Source organism: Bufo bufo, chromosome 1 (genome assembly GCF_905171765.1).
Source record: "Bufo bufo chromosome 1, aBufBuf1.1, whole genome shotgun sequence".
Lineage (NCBI taxonomy): Eukaryota > Metazoa > Chordata > Amphibia > Anura > Bufonidae > Bufo > Bufo bufo.
The window spans coordinates 57,431,552-57,452,254 of NC_053389.1; the positions used below are offsets into that span (position 1 = coordinate 57,431,552).

At 43.1% G+C, this 20,703-nt stretch overlaps 1 protein-coding gene across 1 annotated transcript; it reads right to left on the reverse strand.

The window, feature by feature from the left end:
- Positions 1–220: 220 nt before the first annotated feature.
- Positions 221–20,028, reverse strand: LOC120987771 (NXPE family member 4-like). The gene is made up of 5 exons (XM_040415911.1): positions 19,906–20,028; positions 17,640–18,328; positions 13,436–13,497; positions 10,954–11,172; positions 221–759 (listed from the first exon to the last, which is right to left on the reverse strand). Exons 1-5 carry the CDS (start codon positions 20,026–20,028, stop codon positions 221–223), a joined length of 1,632 nt encoding a protein of 543 aa, XP_040271845.1.
- Between the last annotated feature and the right edge of the window lie 675 nt (positions 20,029–20,703).

Here is a 20,703-nt window from a genome sequence, read left to right on the forward strand (position 1 = left end):
ATCCTTGTCCATAAAACAGACAAGAATAGGACATTTTCTATTTTTTTGCAGGACCGCGAAACGGACATACCGATGCGGACAGTACACAGTGTGCTGTCCGCATCGCTTGCGGCCCCATTGAAGTGAATGGGTCCACATCCGACCCGACCAAAAATACGTTTGTGTGCATGAACCCTAAAGCTGTCCATAGCCTTAGACATAAACGGAACAGTATTAAAGCTCAGGTACATATATATGTCATCAACATGTTTACCTCATTTCTTACATAGTTTTCTCCCGGATGTATTTGATTTGTATTAAATGCAGTGGTCATGTCCCATCCATGAACAAAGCCGACATTGAGATCTTTGAAGATGATTTCCATTATGAAATAGTGAACGTAGGCATGGAAATCGCTCATTCCTTCATACTCGCCCCCCATTTCACTTGTATTCTCAGTCTTAATGATGACTTTTGTTTCTGGGCTTCTGAGGAAGAGACGTTCAATAGCTCGACGAATGTTGAGGAGTCTTCGGATATAGTGATGGACTGGGAAGAGTCTGAAGTGTACCCCGATGTTTAGTGCAATCACGGTGTGCTTGTTGCCTCCAATAAGATCGATTTCACGTGGGATAGAGCGCTCTTCTCTGAGAGACACAAAGTCCAAATTCACGAAGGGCCTTCCATGTCTTTTCCAAACAACATGTATGTTCCTTTCAATGTCCACACCTACATGCTTCTGCGCCCACCCACTTTCATAGACGTTGAGCATTTTTAATGCTGGGAAGGTAATCAAATAAACCGTGAAAATTATGTTATAAACCATCATATTGCCTATTTTGGTACATAATGTTATTATAATGCCAGGTAATTAAACAGAAACACAGAAAGATTTCTTAAGGCTAGTTCACACACAGAGTTTTTTGGAAAAGATCTGCTGTTTTTGGTGCACTCTTTTTTTAGCCAAATCCAGGAGTGGCACCAAAAAAAGATAGAAAAGTATAAAGGAAAGCCTGATACTTTTTTGGATCCACTCTTGTGACCTGGCGGGGAGTTGTGTGGGGAGGAGAGGATGGGAGTGGTAGTCTTACTACTGGTAGTACTGCTCATAGTGGTGACTGTCTTTCCCCCACGCTCCCTGTGCTGTGCAGTGAAGACGGGTTGCACTTGGCGTTGTTTCTCCCCCGGGTCACTCCCTGTTTGGGGTCTCCTGTCTGACAGAAGGTGTGGTGCCCTTGGTGTTGCTTGTGATGAGGTGCAAAGACAAGAGACTTGTGGAAAATATATTAATCAGTTTAAGGGCTCATGCACATGGACGTGTTTTGTGGTCCGCAAATTGCGTATTTGCAAATCACGGATGCCGGCCAACTGCATGCTGCAGTTGTTTTTTTTTACTTCTGCAGAAATGTCCTATCCTTGTCCGATAGTAATATATGACCTTGTCATATATTACATGTGCAGTATCCCATCCCTGGGAGTATCTACAAAGTTTTGGTTTGTTAGGGCTGTTTCACACGAGCGAGTTTCACACGCGCTCCGTGTGTGAGTGTGATCCTCCGCTCTGGACTTGCAGGAGCGCACGGCATTATCATGATTTATAATGCTGTGTGTCTCTGCATGGCCTTTTTTCCACAGAATCATAGTGACATAAAGCTGTCAGTATGATTCTGTAGAAATAAGGTCAAACAGAGACACATAGCATTATAAATCATGACAATGCCGTGCGCTCCTGCAAGTCCAGAGCGGAGGATCACACACACACGGAGCGCGATTCCCGCAATGGACTCGCTCGTGTGAAACAGCCCTTATGGAATGTTTGTAATGTTAATGCATGAACAAGGCAAGGGAAGAGTTAAAAATATGTCCCAGCTCTCCCTGGAGCTCCGGGTATGGGCTGGTTCCACCACATAGTTCCAGAAGACTCCAGTGAGTTAGCTAATCTAGCTCCTCTCCCATATTCTCCAGCTCTAAACCCTGGACCCTCAGTCCCCTCCACAAGCTCCAGTAAATGAAAACAAGCAAGAAATAAAGGAGGAGGATTTGCATGGCTACAGCAAGAGAACCCAGCTAAAATGCGATCCAGACCCTGCTACTGCAGAGGGATTACAAGTTAAGACAGCCCAGAATAGTGGATGCTATAGCCATGGTTGCCAGAGCACAGCTATTATACAGAGATCCCTATAGCAGATATTATAGCCAGAATAATCTCAGGGCCAATGCCGTATTTATTTGCTTAGCTCACGGTGGGACATTTGGGAGGACATTGTGTTCAAACTACTGCTGGATGTACTACAACTTCAATCCTGCATACAATAAAGAGACACTCTTGTTAACACCACAAACTGGCCACAGCATTCCCATCACATGCCCTGCCTAGCACCCAAATGGACATTAATACCATGGGCACCCCCAAACAACCACCATCTGAGGATGAATTGATGGATTATATCCAGGAGCTTCCTGCAGAGATGCACTTTCAAATATACTGTATGTTACTGTGTAATCCATATGTGTTTCCTTCAGCTGTGTAGACTCTCTTCCAAGTAGCAGGCATATGAACAGGGGCCGGAAACCTTTAGACCCAGACAAGTGTTGTAATTTTGTGTGACTAGAGACTGAGACCTTTACAATACCTAGTTAAGTGCTGTAAAGTCTAATAGCCTCATGCGTTACCTTCACAGATTCCATGAACACCCTCTTTTTATGGCTGGTCAGCCTTCTTAAAGAGAATCTATCACTTTCAGCAAGCCTAATAAGTAAAGTAATACATGTATAGACCACTTGCTGCTGACTCCAGATCAATAATTTGTGTGTCAATTTGTACCCTCATTCCCCTCCTGTGTGTCCCCTAATGAGCCGTGGAATACGTTGAGAGAATTCTTGTGCACATAATGGAGAGGTCTCCAGGAGAAGTTCTCTCTATGCATTCTACCGCGAGTTTGTGGGCACATAGTTGGCAATAGGGGATGGGCATCGAGATACAAATTACAGCGGCAGGTAATCTATACAAGTATTACCGTACATAATAGGGCTCACAGGAGGTGACAGATTCCCTTTAACTCCTTAAGGACACAGCCTTATTTCACCTTAAGGACCAGGCCATTTTTTGCAAATCTGACCAGTGTCACTTTAAGTGGTGATAACTTTAAAACGCTTTGACTTATCCAGGCCATTCTGGGATTGTTTTTTTCGTCACATAGTGTACTTCATGACACTGGTAAAATGAAGTAAAAAAAAATCATTTTTATTTATAAAAAAATACCAAATTTAGCAAAAATTAGTAAAAAATTGCAAATTTCCAAGTTTCAATTTCTCTACTTCTATAATAGAGAAATTACCTCCAAAATTTTTTGGGGATGTTACAAGGCTTAGAAGTTTAGAAGCAAATCTTGAAGTTTTTCTGAAATTTTCAAAAACCCAATTTTTAGGGACCAGTTCAGGTCTAAAGTCATTTTGCGAGGCTTACATAATAGAAACCACCCAAAAATGACCCCATTCTAGAAACTACACCCCTCAAGGTATTCAAAACTGATTTTACAAACTTTGTTAACCCTTTAGGTGTTCCACAAGAATTAATGGAAAATAGAGATACAATTTCAAAATGTCACTTTTTTGGCAGATTTTCCATTTTAAGATTTTTTTTTCAGTTACAAAGCAAGGGTTAACAGCCCAACTAAACTCAATATTTATGGCTCTGATTCTGTAGTTTACAGAAACACCCCATATGTGGTCGTAAACGGCTGTACGGGCACACGGCAGGGCGCAGAAGGAAAGGAATGCCATATGATTTTTGGAAGGCAGATTTTGCTGGACTGTTTTTTTTTTTACACCATGTCCCATTTGAAGCCCCCCTGATGCACCCCTAGAGTAGAAACTCCAAAAAACTGACCCCATTTTAGAAACTACGGGATAGGGTGGAAGTTTTGTTGGTACTAGTTTAGGGTACATGTGATTCTTGGTTGCTCTATATTACACTTTTTGTGAGGCAAGATAACAAGAAATAGCTTTTTTGGCACCGTTTTTATTTTTTGTTATTTACAACATTCATCTGACAGGTTAGATCATGTGGAATTTTTATAGACCAGGTTGTCACGGACGCGGCGATACCTAATATGTATACTTTTTTTTATTTATGTAAGTTTTACACAATGATTTCATTTTTGAAGCAAAAAAATCATGTTTAAGTGTTTCCATAGTCTGAGAGCCATAATTTTTTCAGTTTTTGAGCGATTACCTTGGGTAGGGTATGATTTTTGCGGGATGAGATGATGGTTTTATTGGCACTATTATGGGGTGCGTGTGACTTTTTGATGGCTTGCTATTACACTTTTTGTGATGTAAGGTGACAAAAAATGTTTTATTTAGCACAGTTTTTATTTTACATTTTTTACAGTGTTCATCTGAGGGGTTAGGTCATGTGATATTTTTATACAGCTGGTCGATACGGACGCGGAGATACATAAATAAAAAAAAAGTATACATATTAGGTAAGTTTTACACAATAATATCATTTTTGAAAAAAAATAAATCATGTTTTAGTGTCTCCATAGTCTGAGAGCCATAGTTTTTTCAGTTTTTGGGCGATTATCTTAGGTAGGGTCTAATTTTTTGCGGGATGAGATGATGGTTTGATTGGCACTATTTTGGGGTGCATATGACTTTTTGATTGCTTGCTATTACACTTTATGTGATGTAAGGTGACAAAAAAGTATTTATTTAGCACAGTTTTTATTTAAAAATTTTTACGGTGTTCATCTGAGGGGTTAGGTCATGTGATATTTTTATAGAGCAGGTCGATACGGACGCGGCGATACCTAATATGTATACTTTTTTTATTTATGTAAGTTGTACACAATAACAGCTTTTTTAAAACAAAAAAAATTATATTTTAGTGTCTCCATATTCTGAGCCATAGTTTTTTTATTTTTTGGGCGATTGTCTCAGGTAGGGGCTCATTTTTTGCGGGATGAGGTGACGGTTAGATTGGTACTATTTTGGTGGGCAAACGACTTTTTGATCGCTTGCTGTTGTACTTTTTGTGATGTAAGGTGACCAAAAAATTGTTTATTTAGCACAGTTTTTATTTTTTATGGTGTTCATCTGAGGGGTTAGGTCATGTGATATGTTTATAGAGCCGGTCGATACGGACGCGGCGATACCTAATATGTATACTTCCTCCCCCCCCCCTATTTACTACCAATTTTTTTTAACTTTATTTGGGGAAAATGACGTTTTTGTTTATTTTTACTTGAAACTTAATTTTTTTGGGGGAAAACTTTATTTTTTAAACTTTTTTTTTCACTTAATTTTTTGTCCCACTTTGAGACTTGAACTTTTGGGGGTCTAATCTTTTACAATGCATTCCAATACTTCTATATTGGAATGCATTGGCTGTTTGAGTAATACTGTGTGTATTACTCATACACCTTCCGGCCTGTGAGATCTAGGGAGCTGGATCTCACAGGCACGTCACAGGAAGGCAGCGCTGATGCCTTCCTTAGACATCGCGCTGCCTTCCATGCCATCGGGTCCCCCCTACAGCCCCATGGGGACCCGATGGCACCGCCCGCCGCCGCAATAGGTAAAAGCCGCAAACCGCAGGTCAATTCAGTTTGCGGCGATCGCCGACATGAAGGGGTCACGGGAACCCCCCTGGGCATTTAGCCGAGGTGCCTGCTCAATGATTTGAGCAGACACTGGCTTCCGATCACCACCCGCCGCACGGCGGTGACCAGAAATACACAGGGCGTACAGGTACGCCCTGTGTCCTTAAGTACTAGGACATCAGGGCGTACCTGTACGCCCTGTGTCCTGAAGAGGTTAAATACACTGCCTGTCCAAAAAAAAAGTCGCCACCTGGATTTAACTAAGCAAATAGTTATGAGCCTCCTATTGGATAATTACTGCATGGGTGATTATCTTTTAGCTGGCAACAAGTTATTTAACCCCAACTGGTGCAATGAGCTGCTTCTCATTTCTTAGACAACCATTTCGAAAGACACATCTTGTGGTTGTGGAAAAGATGTTAGTCTGAGAAGGGTGAAATCATTGGCATGCATCAAGCAGAGAAAACATCTAAGGAGATTGCAGAAACTACTAAAATTGGGTTAAGAACTGTCCAACGCATTATTAAAAACTGGAAGGATAGTGGGGACCCATCGTATTCGAGGAAGAAGTGTGGCGGGGAAAAAATCCTGAATCATCGTGATCGGCGATCACTTAAACGTTTGGTGAAATCAAATCGAAGACAAACAACAGTAGAACTCAGGGCTATGTTTAATAGTTAAAGTAAGAGCATTTCCACACGCACAATGCAAAGGGAGATCAAGGGATTGGGACTGAACAGCTGTGTAGCCGTAAGAAAACCACTAATCAGTGAGCCAAACCAGAAAAAAAGGCTTCAATTTGCTAGGGAGCATAAAGATTGGACTCTGGAGCAATGGAAGAAGGTGATGTGGTCTGATGAGTCCAGAGTGATGGGCGCATCAGGGTAAGAAGAGAGGCAGATAAAGTGATGCCCCCATCATGCCTAGTGCCTACTGTACAAGCCTGTGGGGGCAGTGCTATGATCTGGGGTTGCTGCAGTTGGTCAGGTCTAGGTTCAGCAACAGTATGTGCTCCAAGAATGAGGTCAGCGACTACCTGAACACAGGGCCGGTGCAAGGATTTTTGCCGCCCTAGGCAAAGATCCATTTTGCCGCCACCTCATGTCACTCACTCACTGACAGACACACACACTCAGACACTCACTGAATGACGTACACAGAAACTCACTGACAGACAGACATACACTCACTGACAGACACACATACACTCACTGACAGACAGACATACACTCACTGACAGACACACATACACTCACTGACAGACAGACATACACTCACTGACTGACAGACATACACCTACCCACTGAAACACACACACACACACACACACACATACTCACTGACAAACATACTCACTGACAAACACACAGACACTTACTGACTGACAGACATCCACACTCACTGACATACACTCACTCGCTGACATACACACACAGACACTCAATGACAGACACACATACACTCACTCACTGACATAAATACACAGGCAGACACTCACAGTCAAACACCTAAACACTCACCTCCCTGGGGTCCAGTGTGGTGCAGCTCCTCAGTCCTCCAGCGCGCCGTTTAGTATGCCGGGGCCGGAATGACGTCATATTCCGGCATCACAGATCGCGCACGAGGGAGGAGTGGGGAGCTGCTAGAACAGCCTCCCTTGCTGCCCGACTCCTCTCCTCCGGTAATTTACTGGCAGAGCAGGCGCCTGCCATCAGGGTAAGCAGATGCCTGCTCTGCCATATTTAAGAAGGACCTCCACCTCCTGGCCCCCCTGTAATGGCGCTGGGGGCGGCTCAAGAGCTGCTCGCCCAGGGCTGCAGCCCCAGTTAGGGGGAGCCCACCAGGGAGCCCCCAGCAGGCCGGCGCCCTAGGCGAATGCCTAGTTCGCCTATATGGTTGCACCGGCCCTGCCTGAACATACTGAATGACCAGGTTATTCCATCAATGGATTTTTTCTTCCCTGATGGCACGGGCATATTCCAAGATGACAATGCTAGGATTCATCCGGCTCAAATTGTGAAAGATTAGGTTCAGGGAGCATGAGACATCATTTTCACACATGGATTGGCCACCACAGAGTCCAGACCTTAACCCCATTGAGAATCTTTGGGATGTGCTGGAGAAGGCTTTGCGCAGCGTTCAGACTCTACCATCATCAATGCAAGATCTTGGTGAAAAATTAATGCAACACTGGATAGAAATAAATCTTGTGGCATTGCAGAAGCTTATCGAAACAATGCCACAGAGAATGCGTGCCGTAATCAAAGCTAAAGGCGGTCCAACGAAATATTTTTGGAAGCGACTTTTTTTTAGGACGGGCATTGTATATTGGTCTACAGTCTTTCTTTGCAATGTCTCCTGGATTTCTCCCTCTATTCTAAACGAGGACTACAGCTGCCGATAGCTGCTCAAAATTCAATCATCTCAGACTAGACTCACTTCACAGGAAAGCGCCAAGCCTGGGGTTTAGGGCCCGTCCCTTGCTTTAGGCTAGTGCTACACAGCAAAATGTATTGCACCAATTTCTCGCAATTTTTTTTGTAATTATAGTCAATGGTGTCGCACTGTGACACAACAGTCGCAAAAAATCCATCCAAGTTGGATTTCTATGCGACTGTCACAGCATGTCGCAGTGCGACACCATTGACTTACAACACAAAAAATGTTGCGCGACATGAATGTCACGAGACACACCTTGCACTGTAGTTGTTCCCTTTTTGTCTTGTGACTTATTGTCCTGCGACAAGTCGCCGTGTAGCCCTAGCCTTAGACAGTTACCAAGGGACTGGACCTGGAGATATTTCACACACACACACACATATATAAGGTACTTTTTTGAGGCAGTTTTCTTTAGCTTTAAAAAAGAAAGAAAAAGAAAAAATGCCACTATACATATTAATGTGTTCTCAACTGAGAACAGCAGCTTCGGCTGACAGTCTAATGTGTGTGCGGAGGTCGTGACGCTGAGGTGAATATTTTTGGCCTTTTTTTCTCCCTGGAGAGGCTTTTTCCCCTCTTGAATACACTGAATACGTTAGTGTATGGGGGAGGTGGGAGAGAAAGCTGTCAGACTAAACTAATCGCTCAGAATTTTATACTAGGATTGTGGCACAATTTTGGTGCTAAATGTACCATATTAGGCCTCTTGCAGGCGAGCGTGTCCGGATGCGTTGCGGATGCGTTCAGTAAAACTGCACGATTTCGTAAACAAAGTCATTCAGTTTTGTTTGCGATCTCGTTCAGTTGTTAAGTTTTTATCGCCCGGGTGCAATGCGATTTACTGCGTTTTGCACGCGCGTGATGAAAAACGGAATGTTTGCAAACAGCATCTATCCGTAAAAATCAAGCAAGCAAGTGCGGATGCGATGCAGAATATAGAACATGCTGCGATTCTCACGCAATGCAAAAGTGATGCGTGAAAACCACCGCTCAGGTACACAGACCCATTTAAATGAATGGGTCCGGATTCCGTGCGGGCGCAATGTGTTTGCATCACGCATTGCACCCGCACGGAATTCTCGCTCGTGTGAAAGGGGCCTTAGGCCACACCATTTCTTATAAAGTCACACCCTTTTTCTAGTAACATATGCAACCTTTGACAGCTAGGAGCTGATGATTTCCCAAAAACTAGGGGGAACATTTTTTAAGACCGGCGTTTTAGACGCCGGTCTTAATAAGCCCGTGCGCTGGCAGTGGATCCTTTGACGTTATGATCCACCGCAGCTTCTAAATGCAAGCCAGCTTCCTAGCGGTCTTACATTTAGACCATTTTCTACACGTAAAACAGGCATAGCAAATGGTAAATGAGATGGGCCTGACGGCCCCTCCCCTTCTCCGCCTGCGCCACAACTACTTTTTTTTAGACCTGGCGTGAGCAGGGAGAAGTCACAGATTGCGCCGCAAAGGATCTTTACGCCACAATCTGCGCCAGAAAGATGCCTAATTTAGGTGTATTTCTTTTTAATAAATGACCCCCTAGATTTCCAAATTTCCAAAAAACTAGATGATCCAAATTGCAACAAAATTGCCAGGTTGTGGCGCAGTTTCTGACAGTGTCTAGGTGCGCTGACAATAGTAAATGTGGGACATTGCAGCGTATTTCCTAGTTCCCTATTGGCTTTCAGGAAACACCGTGCCACATAATTTTTTGCATAAAAATTTGATGGCAAATTCAGCAGAAAAAATTTGCAAAAACATTGGGGGAAATGTATTATTATTATTACTTATTATTATTAAAGCGCCATTCATTCCATAGCGCTGTACATATGAGAAGAGGTATACATACATACATAATACAGACAATTGCACTAAGCATGAACAAGACGAGGTACAAACTGGTGCAGAAGGAGAGAGGGCCCTGCCCGCGAGGCTTACAGTCTACATGGTATGGGAGAAGGACACAGTAGGAGAGGGTGAAGTTGCTCATGGCGGTATAGAGGCAGTAGGGTCACTGGTTGTAGGCTTGTCTGAAGAGGTGGGGATATCTGGAGCAGGAAAGGCCGCATCACCCCACGACCCCCCCCCCGCCGGGCAAGGGACGAACGACGGGAACTAACCCATCCTTCTCCCGCAGGCACCCGACAAGGAGCTGGATTTCGGCTGCTACGCCTACCAGCCACAACCGAATCAGCCCTAGCCGGTCGCCTAGGGGGATCCCTAAGGGGGCTCTGCACCCGTCGTCGCACACGCGGGGTCGCCTCAGGACTTAGCCATACAGGCAGCACGGAGCGCCAGGCCCTAACCCTCCCCACTAATGCACCCGGAGGCGCAGCAGGCGCTGCCATAGCCGCTTGCAAGCTCTGCTGAACCCACTCAGATCCATGCCGCTCTGCCACGGCCCTGACCACAGCCATCAACTCATCTAAGGAAGACATGACAACCGCAGCACCTAACTCACCGCAATACCCCGGACACTGCTACAGATCTCACCATAGATAATTTACAAACCCCACCCACTTCCATTTAACCCTGCAGACACCTAACCTGAATACACAAACTAACCCCTTCCTGCCTGCATACCTTCCCCTAAGTCAAGTTCCACTTCGCTATTGTCTGCGCCCCACTCCGATGCTCAACATCTAAAAGTTTCCCAATGAAGGCAATTTATCCCTTATCCACAGGGTAGGGGATAAGTGTTTGACCTGCAGAGATCCAACCCATTGGGGCCCCTACTGATCATGAGAGCAGGGGTCCATTCTTACCCCTTTGCATCCCTAATACTAACCAGAAATGAGGGTAACTATGCCTTTAATAGGGGCACATTTAGGCTTAGTGGCTAGGGCAAGGGCTCTGTCTGGTAGAACCGTGTGGCTTCTCTTAATGTGAACAGAACCTGACATGTTGTCTATGTTATGTTTTCTTTACTTACTTTTTAACTTGTTTTCAAAGTATGTCATCCATTGGTGCATTGTAGAATCGCCAAACATGTAAAAAAACTTCCCCTTCATACATGTGTTCATTTCCTCCATACTATGATAGGTCCTCATTGCACATCCTTTTGGGTACCAGATATCCGCCATGACGTGTCCACTGGGATATTCTAAGCCCATTCCAGTCGTGCAGCTTTCTTTCTTCTCTAAATGTCCGCCTTTATAGAAAGAAGACACTGCTAATATTTCCTTCTATCATCACAGACAAGCAGTACTTAAAGGGGTTATCCCATGATGATAATGTCAAAAATTAAAACCAGACATCATATAGCACATGACAATCTCTTTCTAACAAAGCTAGAACCAGCCCTGTACCTCACATGGATCCAGAGATCTCCCCTTTCATTGCTCTGCTAGATTTATATCAAGCTGACAGCTCAAGGGGAGTGTCTTTTCTGCTGCATCCCAGGGGGCGTGTCCATGTTCTCCCTATCACAGCTCAGGAGGCGTGTCCATTCCACTGCAGCTCTCACCTTATCACAACTCAGGAGGCAGTTGAAAGATAAAACTGAGCATGTGCGGCCTTCTTAATGAGCCGGTCACAGAAGTAAGAAATTAAGTGGACCTATACAGATACATTTTATTGAATAACTCAGAAGCTATACAAAATTTTTAGTTACATGCAATTACAAAAGTATTTAGATCCCGGTGCTGGTTTGAAAACTGTAGAATATTTTTCGTGGGACAACCCCTTTAAGAACATGAAAAGAGTTAAGTAAATCTGAATCTGGCAGCCATGCATGTGTGATATAAATAAAGAATTTTATGTTTTGTTTTTTACAAATTTAAAAGAAACTTTTAATGCCAGAGTGCCGTAAAAAAGCTTATCCTCTAAAGCTCCTGTTCTGATGTTTGCTGGATGATAATATAGCATTCGTCTATTGCAGGGGTGCACAACCTTTTCTGGGTGGCGGCCACAATGTCAGACTGAAGGAATCCCATGGGCCGAAAAATAAAAGTTAAAAGGTTATTACCAATTGATATATTATATTTATGGCGTATTGTCCATACAGTATATACTATAATAAATGTCTGGTTACACCTCCAGGACTCCCATCTAATGGGAGAATACATGAAAGATATATGTGAGCAGCCACAAGACATAGACATACATGTCTGTCATCAGATGTTGGGGGCCGCACAGAATTTTATCGAGGGCCGCATGTGACCTCTGGGCAGCAGGTTGTGCACCCCTGGTCCATTGGGACATTTACAAAATAGCATGTGCTCTACCTCCCGGAGAGGGTCTCTATACCCCTGCCCTCAGTTCCCCCTGGATTCAGTCTTGGCTCCTGCTGCGCTGTGATTGGTATAGGAACCCAAAGACCAGGGGCAAAGCGACCAACGGGCTGGGCTGCCTTAAAGTGTGACTGTCTTTGAATTATTTTTTTTTGCAATATGTAGAGGAAGTGACTAGGAAAAATTTTATAATATACTTTATTAAGTGAATTTGTACATTTGTATGAAAAAACTGGCTTTGAAGTGTCCCTTAGCAGCGCTCTCTAAATGAGCTGAACTGTGGCTCACTGTTTCTCAGACTGTGTAGCTGTGCACAGCACTGGTGGGTATAATGCATACTACTATTTGTCTATTGTAACAGATTAAAAAATTGTTCCCGCTTCACCATCTATTGGCGTTTTAGTCTTGTGTCCACACTTAGAAAAATAACATTGCCAATTTTTGGCAGAATCTGCACGTATTTACGCTCGTCGTTGGGTGATAATATCTTTTATGCGACACATAAAATCATTATTTGTGGGCAGCACATCATCATTTGTAGATGCAGTAATGATCATTCGTCCCCATACAGATGGGAAAATGTAGCTATCATCTCTGCTCAACGATCAGGCAATTATCGGGAATAAACCATTCATTCCCAATAATTACCTTGTGCATTGACTCATGTAAAAAGGCCTTAAAGGAGTTGTCCAGTCCCTTTGACCATCAATATCTGGTTAGATACACAGTTCCATCCATTGTGTAGTGGACAGAGCTGGTTACTCCGGTGCTGCTCCCACCTACTACAGCTGTGTAGTTCCAGGGGTCAGAGTTACTCTACAACAGCCGATTGGTCGGGGTGCAGGGTGCTGGACCCCACCGATCAGATATTGATGGCCCATCCTGAGGATATAAATATAAAAGGAGTGGACGACCCCTTTAAGATGGTTCTCTACAAATATTTGATAGATAAATACACGCTAATATTTGTAGCCAATAAAATATTGGCGATTATTTAATTACTGTTTTTCAATGAGCTTTGACTACTGTCAGATTTTCTTTGAATTTTTTTTTTTGCAGAGCCGAAGAGGGTTAACCTTCCTAGCAGTTTATTAAGAACTCTGTAGAGCGCCCTCATTCTGGAAAAGGTCGAAGATCATGAGTGTGGCCTTCTCACACTATGATATATCGGTTCATACTTACTGTTACAGAGAACTACATTTAGGGCCTGAAAATTTACTGGGATTTCCACTCTGACAAATGACCTAATGGAAAAAAAATTGGAGCCATTTTAATTTAGCAAATATAATTTCACAAATAATTTAACAACCATTTCCTACATTTCAACAAAAGATTTGTAGGGTATGGAAGATGTCCATAAACTACAAGCTGACTTGGAATGTTTCGGCATCGACCAGACAAATGAGATACAATGTGGAGAAATGTAAATGTATGCATCTGGGTACAAATAATCTCTGTGCCAGGGGCGTAGCTATAGGGGAAGCAGGGGAAGCGGCTGCTTTGGGGTCCTGACCCAGAAGGGGTCCATCCAGGAGGAGGAGGAGTAAAAGATTTTGTCAGGGCCCCCTCAACAGTATTACACAATGAAATTATATCAGGAGACAGTATAGACAGTGTAGAAAACGGATGGAACAGCTGTCAGCCTGGTCTAAGAGAGCGATCTTTACTAGCCACAGGAATGGGGGCGGCATGAAAGGAAGTGGTTGTGAAAAAATTACTGGGGGAGGGGGGCCCCATTCAAAAATTTGCTGTGGGGCCCAGTCATTTTTAGCTACGCCACTGCTCTGTGCATCATAGGGGGAGTAACACTGGGAGGGTCACTTGTAGAGAAGGTTTCTATGTACTTGTAGATCATAGACTAAATAACAGCACAATGTCAATCAGCAGCTTCTAAGTCAAGAGGGATATTATGTTTATCAAACAAGGCATGGACTCACGGGACAGGGATGTAATATTAACACTTAAAGGGCATCTGTCAGCAGATTTGTCCCTATGACACTGGCTGACCTGTTGCATGTGCGCTTGGCAGCTGAAGACATCTGTGTTGGTCCCATGTTCATATGTGCCCGCATTGCTGAGAAAAATGATGTTTTATTAGATGCAAATGAGCCTCTAGGAGCAATGGGGGCGTTACCATTACACCTAGAGGCTCTGCTCTCTCTGCAACTGCCGCGCCCTCTCTACTTTGATTGACAGGACCAGGCAGTTAAAATGTCATAATGTCTGGCCCTGTCAATCAAAGTGCAGAGAGCACAGCAGTTGCAGAGAGAGCAGAGCCTCTAGGTGTAACGGCAACGCCCCCATTGCTTCTAGAGGCTCAATTGCATAGCACACACATGCAGGCACATATGAACATGGGACTAACACAGATGCCTTCAGCTGCCAAGTGCACATGTAACAGGTCAGCCGGTGTCATAGGGACAAATCTGCTGACAGATGCCCTTTAACAAAGCTTTGGTCTCATTTGGAATATGCAGTTCAGCTCTGGGCACTAGTCCATAGAAAGGATGCCTGGGAGCTGCAAAAAGTACAAAGGAGAGTGACTAAACTGATAAGGAGCATCAAGAAAAACATAGAAGTAAATGTATTTAGCCTTGAGAAGAGGCATATAAAGGGTTATCCAAACTATAAAACATGCCTATCAATGCCCGGGCCCCTCAAATAGGTTATACTTATCCCGCTCCTGGCACTCGCATCGCTCCTGCTCCCTGCACGGCTGCCACTGCATCTCCCCGTCGTGCAGATCAAAACATCCGGCGATGGGGGACAGCCTATAGCAGGCCGCGACAGGGATGAGCCTCCCTAGCGTCAACCGTGATGCTAGGAAGGCTCGTCCCCTGCTATTGGCTGCCCCCCTCCTTGCTTGCGGATATTTTTATCCGCCAGACGGGGAAATGCCACGGCGGCCATGCGGGGACCAGGAGTGACGCGGCTGCCGGGGAACAGGGTAAGTATAAACCATATGAGGGGCCCGGGCATTGGGGGGCATGTTGTATAGTTTGGATAACCCCTTTAACTTATACAAGTATATAAATGGGCCATACAAAAAATATGGTGAAAAGCTGTTCCATGTAAAATGCCAAGACAAGGGGGCACTGCCTCCAAATGGTGAAAAAAAAGTTCAGCCTCCAGAGGCAACAAGATTTCTTTACCATAAAAACTGTAAGTCTGTGGAATAGTCACTTCAGGATGTGGTCCCAACAGGAACAGTGGACGGTTTAAAAAAAGTCTTAAATTAATTCTTAGAACTAAATAATAATTAATGCTCATGTAAACGTTTAGAAGTCAATTTCTAATTTTTCTTTCCTAAAATTAATTTCCCCTCTTATCTCTTGGTTGAACTTGATGAACTTCTGTATTTTTTTCAACTACTAACTATGTAACTATGTATTCATATATTCCTAAAAGTTACAAAAGTTGGATAACTTTTTAGAAGGTATTTTTGCATTTGCAACCATTTATTGTGTTAAAGGGGTTGTGTCACTAATAATACTTATTGTGGCTAGGGGACAAGTGTTTGATCACTGGGGGTCCGGAAGTTCCATCGAACTACCCCATGAAAATGGAGCGGTTGTGTGCCTGTGCATCCTGTGCTCCATTCAATCCTGTGACACTGCTGTGTGTGCTGTACTCAGCAGTCCAAAGAAGTGAATAGTGATGAGCGGCAGGGGTCATATTCGAATTCGCGATATTTCGCGAATATTTTGTAGAATATTCGAAAATTCGCGATTTTTTTTTTTACTCGAAAAATCGGAAAGGTAATGATTGTGTAATATGCGAATTTTCGGAATTCGAATTTTCGTATTAGAATTTTTTATTGCGAATTTTTCAACTTACAACTATTAGATGAAGATTATAGCACTATATTAGCTAAATTGCTCTATATTCAATTTTTTTCAAATATTCTCTATATTGCTATAACTTATTCGTAATATTCTAAAACAAGAATATATAGCAATATAGCAAATATTCAAAAAAAAAGAATATAGAGCAAAATTCGCAAACACTACTACTCATAAAGTCAAGTATATTGCAGCCTTCTTATTGGCCCACAAGCTAGAAGCAGTGAAGGATCATGTGTACTGATTAAAAAAAAATAAAAAAATTAGAAATTACGAATATATATAACTATATTCGAAATATTCGCAAATTTTCGAAGTACCTATATTCGCAATAAAAATTTGAAATTCGAATATTCGTGATCAACACTAGAAGTGAATAGAGCACAGGATGCACAAGAACACTTCCGCTCCATTCTCATTGAACAGTTAGACGGCACTTCCAAACCCCCGTCCATGTGATTACTGGGGCCCCCCAGTATCCTGTAGATAGTGTTATTAGAGGCACAACTGATACCAAGCACAGCCACTATTCAATGGACATGTTGCATCAAAGGGTGTTTGGTGAACAGTGTATAAAAAGTTTTACAAAAATTTCTACCATTTCTTCCGAAATAAAACGCAAAGTAAAATACAATTTTATGTGTACTTCAAAATTTCTACTAAAAACAAAGACCTCATTTAGCTATGTAGATTGTGAAAGAATATATATTAGCTCTGAAGTGAAGAGGTAAATACTGTATATGGTGCTGTCAGCAGTTCTGAGCACTAAAAACTGTTGACAGACTCCCTTGAAGGGGTTATCCACATTCAGAGGCCTTTCGATCTTACCCCTTCCTTGTTGCAGACAAAAACATACTTACCTGCTCTCTGCCACTGGGTTCTGGCTCCTTCGGTCCCCTGCTGCCACTGACGCACTTTGGTCCCGTGTGTCCGCATCTGGTTTTACGTTGGTCATGTGTACCACTGCAGCCAATGAATGGCTGCAGCGGTGACATGTCCTCCATGCATCATGTGACCCTTGGATGTATTGCATTTGGGTAGAAATCACAGACTGCTGCAGCACACTTGACCCCCGTCAAACCAGATGTTGACCGCAGTTCGTCAGTGGCAGCATGGGGGGCTGAAGGAGATAGGACTCAGCAGCGAGGAGCAGGTAAATATGCCTATCACTGCAGGTCTGGTGACATGGAGAATAGGGTCAGGTCAAATTGCCCCCAAATGTGGATAACACCTTTAGTCCTCATGCATATGACTGTATTTACTTTGTGGTCTGAAAACCGCAGATTCTCAAAATACGGATAACGTCCAGACATATGGATGTGGACAGCACATACATGTGGATAACATGTACTGTCTGCATCAATATGTACGTTCAGCAGAATATAGAACATGTCCTATTCCGGTCCACAAAATGCAGTCCATGTGACCAATAAAGTCAATGAGGTCCGTAAAAAAATGCGGGTGGCACATGTACTGTACATGTAGCCTTAATTAATGTGTTTTCTACCTGTGAAATTATTTATAGGAATAAAATGGTCACTTACCTTGTAAGGAAACTGTTTTCCAGTTTGGACAGCTGGGTGGCAATTGTTTTCCAATTTTTAAACTCAGTATATGTTTCACAGCTTAAATTTTGAGGTTTGACACAATAAAAGTATTCTTCATTTTCGTGGTCAGCATATTCACATAGTTCATCTTTTTTATTGAGATCATATCCACACTTTGTCACCATTTCCTTGCCTTTACTTGTGAATTTTCCTAAGTAAGCTACATTGCCGTACCAGCTGTTCCTTGACCTCCAGAGGGCAGAAACTGCTTCGCTTGGGTGCATGAGAAATACGGTCACCACCACTTTACCTTCCCAGAATATAGTAAAATGAATATGATACGTTCCGTTGTTTAAATCTTCGATCCTCCCAGAAGACCCCGCTTTCGTATCTGGGTTGGAAATTCGAGCTCTTAGATAATCTCCTCCGTAGGTTTTTCTCTTTCCCAGATAATCATACACATCAACCTGTATGACTAATTGCTCCCCGACACAGTAACGGTTTTGGGGGTTTTTAATGAACACCCTGCTGTTTGTAGGACTAGTTGCACTGTCTTTATGGATAAATGTTACTTTAGGCATCTTCTGGTCTATCTGATTGAAGATTTCATTGATCCGCTTTTTAATTTCTGTAGTTTTCTCAGTGGTGCCATTAATTAATTCAATACGAGTCTCTTCATTAGAACACTATCAAACAGAAGAAAATAGTATTATTAGTAGCTAAAATCAGGGCCCTGTCTTTATAAAATAGATCCACTTGTGCGGTAAATATGTTTGTGTTCCCCTCACCAATCCAACTTCCACCCCTGTCCCAGTGCCACGGCTAATTTGGATAGACATTACCTTCAGCACTGCCAAATCAACAGGAGTATACAGCACTACATACCTAATACACCTAGTGAGGTCTTCTCTGATTATGAAAGTTCTCCTTCCTCATCTTCTCCATTCAGCCCAGACCACGATGACAACTTATTTCAGCGATGTCTTGTCTCTGCAGTTTGCCACACAGAAATCTTAGATTCATCACTTTTCCATCATCCTCGACCTCCCCCTTCTGATGCCCCAACAGTGTTATCCTGCTGCTACCCCAAATACTGTGCCAGCTATTCTTCCCAATACCCCTAAATACTATATTGAAGAAATAACAGTACAATACAGATAGTCTCCCCATGCTTATAGTGCTCTCAAAAGTTCTACCAATTATAATTCTCTTATTACTAATAATGCCCCCTACAGTAATAATGCTCCCTGAGAGTGCCCTCTATATTGTTCCCAATAATGATGATAATAATAATAATAATGCTACCCACAGTACTCCCAGTAGTATTAATGCTCCTCAAAGTTCCCCCCACTAGCAATAAGGTCCCCCTGTAGAGCCTGCAGTAGTAATACGACCCCTCTTTAGTGCCCCAGTAGTAATATGACCCCTCATTAGGGCCCCCAGTAGTAATAAGGCCCTCTAAAGTGCCACCAGTAGCAAAAACACCCCGTAAAGTGCTCCCAGTAGTAATAACCCCCATAAAGTGCCCATATTAGAAATAAGTCCCCATAAAGTGTCCCTATTAGTAACAGGGCCCTTCCCTATGGCCCCCTGTAGAGCCCTCAATAGTAAAAAGGCAACTCTATTGTGCCCCGAGTAGTTCTAATGCCCCCTATAGTGTGGCAGTAGTTATAATGCCCCCTTTTGCGCCTCCAGTATTTATAATGTTCCCCTATATTGGCCAAAGTGATTGTAATGCCCCCCGCCCCTCCCCGTATTGCTCTAGTAGTTATAATTCCCCCTTTAGAGCTCTCAGTAGTTATAATGCCCCTTTGTATTGCCCCGGTACAAACAATGTTCCTCTGTAGTGCCCCTAGTAGATATATTGTTCCTCTAGAGTGCCCCCAGTAGGATATACTGTCCGCCTGTAGTAGCTCCAGTAGTTATATTGTCTCCCTGGAGTGCCCCCAGTAGTTATGATGTCCCTCTGTAGTGGCCTCAGTAGTTACAATGCCCCCTGTATTGCTACCAGTGCTTATATTGCCCCTTATGTCGCCCCAGTACTTATATTGTTTTCCTGTAGTGCTCCCAGTAGTTTTAATGCCCCACTGTATTTCCCCAGTACTTATGATGTCTCTCAATAGTGAGTAATAATGCCACCTGTATTGCTATTTGCTACCAATACTTATAATGCCCTCCTGCATTGCCCAGTACTTATAATGTCCACCTGTAGTGCCCCCCTACTGTGCTGGCCCTAAAGTGACAGAAAAATTTCTTACCTCACTTCCGTTCCAAGCTTCCGTCTGCGAAGCACAGGCGCTGAAATTAAGTCATCAAGCCTCTTGCGTCCAGGCATGATGACATCATCACTCCACCTGTACTGGATATTTTGAATGTTGGTTTCCATTCCATGATACGGAGTAGGCTTCATTTTTTTTGGGGGGGGGGGGGGGGGTCCCTGTTGCCTATTCGCTGCGGCTTATAGGGTTTTGTCAACCAGTGAATGCTGGGTAGACGAGGTCTTACAGTTTTACGTTTTGCAGATACGATGGCAATTTTATGGCGTATGTGGTTGAGTTGCTGAATGTTTAATTAATGAACACTGGCCTATTTTCATAATTAAGTTGTCATTATTTGTATATATTATTTGTGTAAGCCCTTAATTGCATTGTATTGTATCTGGCTTAACCTTCAGTTTTCTACTTTTATTATCTCCTAATTCATCTTAACATATTCATGATCTATATGTGATGATTCAGGAAGATCTAGCATGCTGATTATCTGGGACTATTGTTTCTTTGATCAATGCCACAGATCGCTGGTTTGCTGTGGTTTTCTGGTCTGGTCTCGCCATATTTGAAGTTATTTTTTGGATAACTTGACTATGGCTCTTTTATAACAGTTTTAATATAGGTAAAGCTGCATGTACACGAGCCAATAATCGCCCAGATCATCAGGAACGACCGTTTTTGCGAACGGTCATTCCCGACAATCTGCTCGTATAAATGTGCCGCCGATCACCCAATGGTCCAAACAGCGATCTGCTGCTCAGAAACCATGATTCTTTATGAGGATGAGATAT

Excerpts from the sequence above, each read along its gene's own strand:
- LOC120987771 (XM_040415911.1), bottom strand. The coding sequence starts at position 20,028 with ATGGAAACCAACATTCAAAATATCCAGTACAGGTGGAGTGATGATGTC. Across the intron at positions 18,329-19,905 it reads GACGGAAGCTTGGAACGGAA|TGTTCTAATGAAGAGACTCG; the intron begins GTGAGGTAAGAA and ends TCTGTTTGATAG. Across the intron at positions 760-10,953 it reads CTTTGAAAACAAGTTAAAAA|CATTAAAAATGCTCAACGTC; the intron begins GTAAGTAAAGAA and ends TTACCTTCCCAG.